Here is a 10,560-nt window from a genome sequence, read left to right as displayed (position 1 = left end):
GGAGAGGGAATCCTCATTCTCATTTCATAGGCAATGGAACTGATGGTCATATGTGCTCGTGGTTTGTTCCAAGACACATCTTCTACGTGGTGGAGCAGAGACTGGGACTTGGGTTTTTTTTTTTTTTAAGTATAGTTGTCAAATAATATTATATTGGTTTCAGGTGCACAACACAAGTGATTTGACAATTTATACATGTTATGAAATGTTCACAATGTTAAGCATGGTTAGAATCTGTTAACATACAAAGCTATTAGAATATCTTTAACTGTATTTCCTATGTTATACTTTCATCGTTGCAACTTACTTATTTTATAACTGAAAGATGTTGCTCTATAAACCCTTCATATATTTCACCCTTTCCCCCACCCCTCCCTTATGGCAACCACCACTTTGTTCTCTGTATTTATTAGTCTGTTTCCCTTTTATTTGTTTTTATTTTATTAGGTTCCACATATGAGTGGAATCATATGGTATTTGTCTTATCTAACTCATCTGACTGAGCATATATTCTCTAGGTCCATCCATGTTGTCACAGGACAAGATCACATTCTTATGGCCGATTAATATTTCACTGCACATAAGTACCATATTTCTTCCATTCATCTATCAATGGACACATAATTTGTCTCTGTATCATGGCTATTGTAAATAATGCTGCATTAAATACAGGGTGCACATATCTTTTTAAATTAGTTTTTTTTCTTCTGGTAAATACGCAGGGGTGAATCCATAAAATTCATAAGAGGAAACAGGTAGGAAACCCTCAAACATTGACATTAGCAATTTTTTCCTGGATATGTCCCTCCATGAAAGCTAAATAACAAAAATAATCAAGTGGGAGTACATCAAAATAAAAAGTTTCTGAATGACAAAGGACACAATCAAAAGAAGTACTTGGGAGTTCTGATTCTAAATACAGAAAGGAATGAGTCACAGCATAAATTAGGGGGATGAAACAGCATTGAAAATATAGTATTTCTGTAACATTGTTCTATATTGACAAATAGTATCTACATTACTTGTGGTCAGGATTTAATAATGCTCAGAACTGCTGAACCAGGGTGCTGTATACTTGAAACCAATATAATATTTGATATACCACTATACTTCATTTAAAAAAATATGTCAAGAAATTATTTTCTGATTAATATACAAAATTGCCATTCTTCTAAATATCAGTGGAACATGAACAATGGTTTATGGTAATAAAAATGCTTTTTAACACAAACAAAAGCAAAATCCTAATGTAGGAAAAAGGTCAAAAAGTTGTGTTTCACATTTCATATTTGAAAGATCAGTGTGTTTGAGTATGGTCTTCCTAAGTACTGACATATGTAATAAGCAGAAATGTGATTGTAGACCACTATAATCATTTCCCCATTAGTTGACCTTCTGCAGGTGGATACAGGTTACCATGAAGCCCTACCTAAAAGTGATAACAAAACTGTCAAAGAAAAGTTAGAGAGTGATTGCAACAGTGTCAGGATGGAGAATAGGAGAAGAAATGGAAGTACTGTCAAGTAGGGGAAAATACAGTGTAAGGGGGGCTGACAATGCTCTGTTTATAGATCTGCTTGGTTGTTACAAGCTGTTCATTTTCAAATAACCATTGTGCATATTTTGTAGAATTGTATATATATATTTGAACTTACTTTCACAATAAACTGAGTTTTCAAAACTTTGATTATACCCCTATTCAAACTGAATATTAAAACTAATCAGTAAACAAAGATTGCCCAAAAAGGCTCCAGTATGTGGGAACTGCCTGCCTAGTACAGAAGGCCTCATACCGAAGAGCCAGCAGAGGCAGAGTAACATGCAGGGTGATCCAGCCCAGTCCAGGGCGGAGATGATCCTTTACTAAAATCAGTGAGGGGTTTCCACCAGTGTCTGGGAGGAAGGAATTTGATATATAATCTGACTATGTAGGTTTGCAGTAGCTTAAATGTCATTATGTTTGGGTTAATGAAAATGGTAGGCTGTAGTTTTCATTCCATATCATATTTTTCATATTCTTAGCCCTTTCTACTTTCTTCATAAAGCTCTTCCTCGAAGAATATTTTTAGGCATTATTTTTGACTAGTATGTGATTATAGTAATTTGGACTATAAAAAATGGATATATTTAGGCATAAAGAAAGGACTTCAATCGTCAGAGGTATTATGAAACATAAGGATTGAATCAGAACCACATGTCTCAATGGTAATTCAAGTTTAGAGGTGACTCAGCAGGAAGTACATTTGTGCTGAGTCGGGGAGTATTGGGTGAGAGCACTCTATGTCTCCCCTGCTCAGATAAGCATTGTGGCCAGAGATCGTAGAGAGGTAATTTCACACTTGGGATTCAGGTTGGCTCATTATTCAAGTGAAGAGTGAGTAAGAAGTTGAACCTTGGTCTTTCTATGTATGTAGTCATGATGCCATTATTGTGGATTTTATTTTTCTGTAAATAGGTGACAATATTTGGAAGTTGCCATGATTTGGGAATTTTTCAGCCTTTTTTTCTTTGAGTAAGTCTTCTGGTCCTTTCTCTCTTCTCCTGCCAGAATTTCTGAAATGCATTGATTCACTTCGTACTGTCCATTAAGCCCCTGGCTTTCTTCACTATTTTTCATTCCTTTTTTGTATTGCCCCTCCAACAGAATAATTTGCAATGCCCCATTTCACAGTCAATGATCTGTTTGTTTGATCCAGGAGCTCCTGATCCACTGTAGTGAATTCTTCAGTTGTTACGGCATTCTTTAGTGCATGCCTTCTGTTTAGCACTTTAAGTTTTCTGTCTCTGTTGAAATTTTCACTTGGTTCATGTGTTGTTCCCTAAGTACAGTGAGCATCTTTATATTTTCTGTCAGATTAATCTCATATTTCCATTTTATTAGTGTCAGTTTGCAGACATTTATCTTATTCCTTTCCAGAAAATATTTCAACTTTTCTTCATTTTCAATGACCTTCTGCTTTGGTGTCTGCACATGAAACAAAACACCCATTGGTCCTAATCTTCATGGATGGGCCTTGTTCTGGCAAAGTCCATTTACATTTATGGTCATTATCAATAGATATGTACTTATTGGCTTTGCAGGCTTTAGATTTGTGGTTACCAAAGGTTCAAGGGCAGCTTCTTTACTATCTAATAGTCTAATTTAATTTGCTTATTATGCAATTACAAACACAATGTAAAGGTTCTTTTTCTTTCTCCTTCACTCTTTATATGTTAGGTGTCATATTCTGTACTCTCTGTGTATCCCTTGACTAACTTTGTGGGTAGCTGATTTAATTTTGTATTTGCTTAGTAATTAATTGGTATACTTCATTTACTGTGGTTTTATCTTCTCTGGTAACAGCTATTTAGCTTTAGGAGCACCTTCATCTAGAGCAGTTCCTTTAAAATACACTGTAGAGATGGTTTGTGAGAGGTAAATTCCTTCAACTTTTGCTTATCTGCAAATTGTTTAATCCCTGCTTCAAATTTAAATGATAATCTTGCTGGGTAGAGTATTCTTGGTTTGAGGTCCTTCTGCTGCATTGCATTAAATACATCATGCCACTTCCTTCTGGCCTGTAAGGTTTCTACTGAGAAGTCTGATGATAGCCTTAGGGGTTTTCCTTTGTATGTGATCTTTTTTTTTCTCTCTGGCTGCTTTTAATACACTGTTCTTGTCCTTGATCTTTGCCATTTTAATTATTATATGTCCTGATGTTGCCTTCCCTGGGTCCCTTGTTTTCATAGATCTCTGTACTTCCATGGCCTGACAGACTATTTCCTTCCCCAGATTGGGGAAGTTTTCAACAATTATTTCATCAAAGACACTTTCTATCTCTTTTTATCTCTCTTCTTCTAGCACCTCTATAATGCAAATTTTGTTATGCTTGGATTGGTCACAGAGTTACCTTATTATTCTTTTATTTCCAGAGATCCTCTTTTCTCTCTCTGCCACAGCTTCTTTGTATTCCTGTTCTCTTATTTCTGTTCCACTTACTGTCTCCTCTACCTCTTTTAATCTGCTTTTAAATCTCTCCATTGTTTCATTTCAGATACTCTATTTTTCAAAGTTTCTATCTCTTTCTTGAAGTCATCCTTGAGATCTTGAATATTTTTCTGTAGTTTGGTGATCATGTTTATTACTTTTATTTTGAAATCTTTATAAAGAAGGTTGGTGATGTCAGTTTCACTGAGCCCTCTTTCTGGTTTTTGAGGGATTTGGGATTGAACAATTTCTTCTGCCTTTTATAGTCCTCTTGAATAATATGGAATAATAGCTTTGAGTAGGCAGCACCCTCTTGTGCCCAGAAGCTCTACTCTCTGAAGCACCCAGCACCTGGATTGATGGTGGGTTTAGCAGGTGAGCAGTACCAGAGCCTGCCAGGATGAAAGAGTTCTTTCCTGCTTCCCAGCCTCAGTGCCTGCCTCCACTGCCAACACCAGTGGGCCAATCCCACAAGGGGCAGCATCTGCATTAGGGCCCACTGCATTAGGCCCCTAGGACATAGGTGGGGCTGCCCTCTGTATGGCCTGGCATTATGGTAGAAGAATCAGGTTTGTGAGCCAATGCTGGCTGTGAGGAAGAAACGGCATGCTGCATACAGCAGTGGAGGGCCTCGGGCTGCACTGCCAACCAGGGAGACATGTGAAGCCTCTGAAAGTTCCCAACCTGCTGAGATAAGTATGCCGGGACAATTTTGTCCACCCTGTTCTTTCTCCTGAGCAACAAGATCTATGTAATCCTTGCCCTTTATCAGCCCTCTGGCTGTTGGGAAGTCTTTCAAAGTGCCCACATTTCTTTTGCCCCAGAGCAGCCAGTTGCGGATACCTATTCTCCACAAGTGGATGGACCATCAGTCTCTCTGAGTATACCACCTGTCTTTGCTATCCAACTCCTCTAATCACCAGAGTACAATGTAATGTGGGTTTGTGCTCCCGAAGAAGATCACCAGGGATGTGTCTTTAGGAATCCTGGGCTTCTACTCTATCCCGACTCCATTTCTCTTCCTCCTGCCAGTGATCTGGGGAGGGGGAAGGGCTTGGGTCTCACCGGATCAAGACTTTGCTATTTTACCCTTTTCCATGAGGTCTTCTCTTTTGTCCAGATGTAGGCCATCTGTTTAAGTCTTCTTTCTGGTCACTCTATCAGGATTAGTTGCTGTATTTTCATGTTATATATGATTTAGAGAGGAGATGTCTGCCTCACTTCTCATGCCACCATCTTTATCCATATTTATTATTTCTTAATACATCACCGTTTTGCTCACTTGAAATTCAAGGAAAAATAAGTCTTGCTTCAGAGACTCTTTGCTTGTTGGCAGAATTTAATGGCTTAAGAAATCAGGTGCCCACAACAGATCACACCTGTACTGGGTTTGACACACAAGGAGCTCAGGTTGACTTCTAAATTTCTGTGTAGAAATAAGTCACTATATCATCAATTATCTTGCAGACCTTGGAAGAACCCTCCAAACATAAACTTAATTGATATGAACCAAAAAAAAACACACAACAAAAACAAACAACAGAAACACTTGTACCTAATTGGAGAGAACAATGGAAGAAGACAGAATGAAATACATATGGCTTTTCCATTAATATTTTGCAAGAGGAACTAAATAACAACAAAATTATCAAGAACGTACTAGGTGGCAGAAACTATAGTACATTCTGGAGATAATGGTAATGAAATATATGTATCAGAGGCTAACGTCCAGGAGATTACAGTCCAGTATAGATTAGGACAAAAAGCAGGTGTGTACAAACAAGAAGAATAAATAGCAAAGCCAGGGGTATATTGGACTGAGCACCATCGCAGCACATGGATGGGTCCTTAACTCATATTTTTAAGATCTCTGAGGCTTCTGTAATAAGAAATAGAAGAAAGAAGTCATGCAAATAAGGTATATGGAGGAATAAGACAGAAAAAAAAACCATTCCAGGCGGCAGTTTCCAAAAAGCTAATCATAGTCCTACAATTTATGTTGTTTCTTGAATGGATAGAAGAAAGGAGGCAGGTAATTGCTGTTGGAAGGTGGTATTTACATTATGGTTGGGGACTGGATTTTTATCAATTGTATGGAAGAAAAGGGGATGAGGTAATGGTGGTAGCATTGCCGGGTCTATATATCGAGATCGTCTTCAGGATTTCTTTTAATCTGTATCTAAATGATACTTATGAGGGAGAAATCTTGAAAGAAATATTATCAAATATACCATAGAAATAAGAAATAATTTTAATAGAATACCATCAAATGAGGAAAAATTCTGACAGATGGACTAAATGAAACCTATCAATTCATTCAGTTCAACAGGTGATCACTAAATATATCTAATATATCATCCTCACATTATTGTTTTTCAGAATAATATTCTTCTCTCTAGCATTTTCTTCAGGGCAACACTGACATCTTTATTCCGCAGGCTGTAGATCAGCGGGTTCAGCATGGGCACAATGATGGTATAAAACACAGAGGACACTTTCCCTTGGTCCATGGAGTTGGCTGATGTTGGCTGTAGGTACATGAAGGCTGCAGAGCCAAAGAAAACAGCAACAGCTAAGATGTGGGAGCTGCAGGTGCTGAAGGCTTTGGACCTGCCTTCCTTGGAACGAATGCGGAGGATGCTGGCAATGATGAAGCTATAGGAGCTTAGGATGGTCAGGCTGGGGGCAAAAATGTTAAATATACCAAGACACAGAATCAATAATCTGTTGACATGGGTACTAGAGCAGGAGAGCTTTAGGAGGGGAATGAGATCACAGAAATAATGGTTGATCACTTCAACTTTGCAGAAATGAACCCTAAACATGCAGCCAGTGTGAGCAAATGCACAAACCAGGCCTATAAGATACACTCCTAAAATCAAGGAGAAACAGGCCTGATGGGACATGATGACATTATAAAGCAATGGGCGACAAATGGCAACATAGCGGTCATATGCCATTGCAGCCAACATGTGGCACTCTGAGATAGCAAAAACAAGGAAGAAATAGAGCTGAGCCATGCATTCAGAGTAGGAGATGATGTTCTTCTCTGTCAGAAAGTTCACCAGCATTTTGGGGGTAATGACAGTGGAATGGCAGAGGTCAATGAAGGACAAGCTGCTGAGGAGGTAGTACATGGGGGTGTGCAGGTGAGAACTGAGCCCAATCAGTGTGATCATGCCCAGGTTGCCCACAACCGTGACCACATAGATTCCTAGGAAGAGGAGGAAGAGGGGCAGCTGGAACTCTGACTGCTGTGTTAGCCCAGCGAGGATGAACTCGGTCACCGCGGAGTGATTTTCTGCTGCCATCTTCCTCTGGGTAATTTCTGAAGGGACAAGAGTGAGGCATAATTTTGGAGATATTTCTGTCTAATTCCACATTGTAAAAACTATATCTTATAGGAAATTAATGGCTTAGATATTTCCTTGGTTTTGTATAATAATTTTATTCTGGAAAAATGTAGCTAAGTAATACTGACCTTTATTTTGTATATTAAAATACCTTAATATCAAATGCATGAAATTATGTTTCTAAAAGTATTTCAGACTTAACGATGATCATGGATAGCTCTTCTAAACATTTCAATTATATTTATGCCAAATTTTTCTGAAGTGAGGTTTGCAGACTTACAACTCAGAGAAGCCAGTTAAAATGTAAGAAGCTGGTTGAGAAGCAGCCTAGAAGGAGCAAATCCTGCTGAGCGCTGTGTCCTTGTCAGCCAGGAGCGAGTATCTGTCGGGACTGAAATGAGTCACGTGATTGCTTGGTCCTAGGAATTTTTTTAAGGGAAAATCAGAAAATTTGGGTTTCTAGGTAAAACGTTCAAATTTTTAGTATTATTGTGGAAATAAAACAAAAAAAACAACATTCACTGGGCAGATGTTCTGGGAATTGGCCCACTGTCAGTCAGTTTGTGGCCTCTGGATGAAGTATTTCTGCCTTCACTTTAGAGAAGGACAATGAGAACTGGTTATGTCAGTGGGTTGTAAAGTCCATGTGCCTGTGTTCACATACTGACTCGTCATTTACTAGTTGACAAACTTGGACAAGTAAAATCACCTCGTTAACTAATTAGCAGAGGGTTAGCACTGTGAAAATGACCACTGTTATCTTTGTTTTACAACTTGCTATCACTTGGAAAATAAGAGGTAAGTATACACTTCAAAATACAGAAGCAGCAATTATAATGTTTAGTCCTTTTTTCTTTCATCTCTCTAACTTTCATTAAGTATGAGGGTATGAAAAACAGTCATAAAATTATGGGATATAAAATCATAAACATAGTTCCTTCTTTTCCTAAGCAGTAAACAGATTATTTTATCATTATAAGCTTCAAAGTATAATTCCAAATGAAATCCAACTGAATAGAAATAAAAGAGAAGAAACAGAATATCTAAAATGTTCTACCTCACAGCAAATAAAATAAACTCTAAATAAAACTTAAATCCAAGCGTGAAGGCTAAACCTTTAAACTTCTGGAAAAATCCTCAAGAAAATCTTCAACACATTGGGATAGTCTAAGATTTCTCAGACGAGACACACATACAAATTAACCTCACCAAAAACAATAAACTATGTTTAATCCAAATTAAAAACTGTTCTTCAAAAGACACCAGCAGAAAATTAAAAGGAAGTCACAGACCAAAGAATTGTATACACAATGTATAAATAACATTGAAAAGACATAATATGAATACAATCTAGCAATTAAAAAATAAGGAAACTATTTCAGAAGTTATATCACAGAAGATGAGAAAGGAATAGTAAATAAGTGCTTGAGGAGAAACCAGAGTCATTATTTAACAGGGAATGAAAACTAAACCAAAACCATTAGACAAACTACCACACATTTACACTGAAATAGCCAAGGGGGAAAATAAAAGAAGGAAAGAAACAAAAAACTTACCATACCAAAGTTTTGAGAGGATATGGAGCAACTAGAGGTCTCATGCATAGCTGGTGAGGAAGGGGGTCAAGTTGTCCAACCACTTGGAAAACTGTTTCAGAATTTCTTAGAAAATCAAGCACACACTTAGAATGCAATCTAATCTTATGCTCCAAGTATTTACCCAAGAGATATGCAACCACATCACTACACAATGCCTTGTACAGAAGTGCGCATGGAAGCCCTGTTACTAACAACCAAAAGCTGGCAACACCCAAATATTCAAGCAATGAATAGAGAAAGAACCTGTGATAGATGCATCGAATGGAAACAACTCAACAACGAAAAAGTAATAAATCACAGATACATCCAACAACATGGGATTAATCTTGAAAGCGTCTTGTTAAGTAAAAGGTGCCAGACAAAAGATACACATAGTAGAACCCCCTTTATATGACATTCTAGAAATGCAGAACTAATCTGTAGTGATGGAAATGTGGTTGGTGGCAGACAGCAGTGGGTCATGGGAGAATGACTGGGAAAGGAGCTGAGAGAGCTTTTAGGATGACACTATTGTCATATATTGGATTCACCAGCGCACAGTGTATGCATTTGTCAAAACTCATGTAGGTGCACTTTATTCTTAGAATGGGTTATTCATTATTGATGTGATGTTGATAAAAATATATCTTGGCATAATATTGATAAAATATAAATATAATTAAACTTATGTTAAATGGATTCATACTATTAATTTAAAAACAGAGAATCTAATGAATATTCCTCAAGGATAAAAAAGATCTGAAAGAGATTCATAAATTTGAATATATGTATCCTATATATTTATTATGATCAGTTTGAAAATGTGTATAATATTTTATGCAAATAAAATAAAGCATGTATCAACTAAATGACAGATTATTTTTAAAGGCACATAGAACCTTTACAGAATTATTTATATGCTGATTCATAATTCAAGCTATAATACCTTTCCAGATGTTTCATTGATGCTCACATTTAAGAAAGTAACATTTATTTTATCTTAAAGATTTTCTCCTAAACTATAAGAAGCAATATCCAATAGTAATAATAAAATATAATAATCTCTTAGAAAATCACAATACATAACAAATAGTTAAAGCTGTTTAAAAATCATGTATAGCAAACAATACACTTAATAGTGAAATGGGTAAAACTTGAAAAAAAATCAACTCTTTGCATACTGGATATACTATTTGGGTGTAATTCATGAGAAAAAAATATAAGCGCTCAATTCCTTATTAACTAAAAAAACCTACAATGTAACTGACAGGTTTGTAAAGCAATTCATTTCCGATTACATTTACAGAAATACAGGGCCTGGAGCACCATCAGTGGTAATCCCCGTCAGTTTCATAACATAGCTTTCCATCTAGAGTTTCCTGGAAGAATTGCTCATAACAGTGCTGAGGTCTTGGTCTTCTTAGTCCTTGAGGTAGTGGGGCTCAGCCTGCGGCAGCCACAGACTCCCAGCTGGTCACCACGACCATTGTCTGATCCATTAGCCCCTTTATATCACTCGAATATTATTACTTTCTATGGGCGCCATCTGGTTGGGAAGCACTGTGCTACTTAAACTCCACCTGCAGTTTTGTGTTTATTTACGGGTAGACTTTTTAAGGAGAGACATTGACAAGAGAAGAGGCAAATAAAAGCTGTGAAGACC

At 37.1% G+C, this 10,560-nt stretch overlaps 1 protein-coding gene across 1 annotated transcript; it reads right to left on the bottom strand.

Annotated features, from left to right (window-relative positions):
• Window positions 1–6,342: 6,342 nt before the first annotated feature.
• On the bottom strand, window positions 6,343–7,296 carry LOC118934605 (olfactory receptor 8G1-like). Its single transcript, XM_036930226.2, has one exon. The coding sequence runs from the start codon at window positions 7,276–7,278 to the stop codon at window positions 6,343–6,345; it is 936 nt and encodes a 311-aa protein (XP_036786121.1). The 5' UTR covers window positions 7,279–7,296.
• Between the last annotated feature and the right edge of the window lie 3,264 nt (window positions 7,297–10,560).

This window comes from Manis pentadactyla, chromosome 13 (assembly GCF_030020395.1).
Source record: "Manis pentadactyla isolate mManPen7 chromosome 13, mManPen7.hap1, whole genome shotgun sequence".
In the NCBI taxonomy this organism is placed as follows: domain Eukaryota; kingdom Metazoa; phylum Chordata; class Mammalia; order Pholidota; family Manidae; genus Manis; species Manis pentadactyla.
The sequence above is the reverse complement of the archived record's forward strand: the minus strand, read 5'-3'. Positions and strand labels throughout refer to the sequence as shown.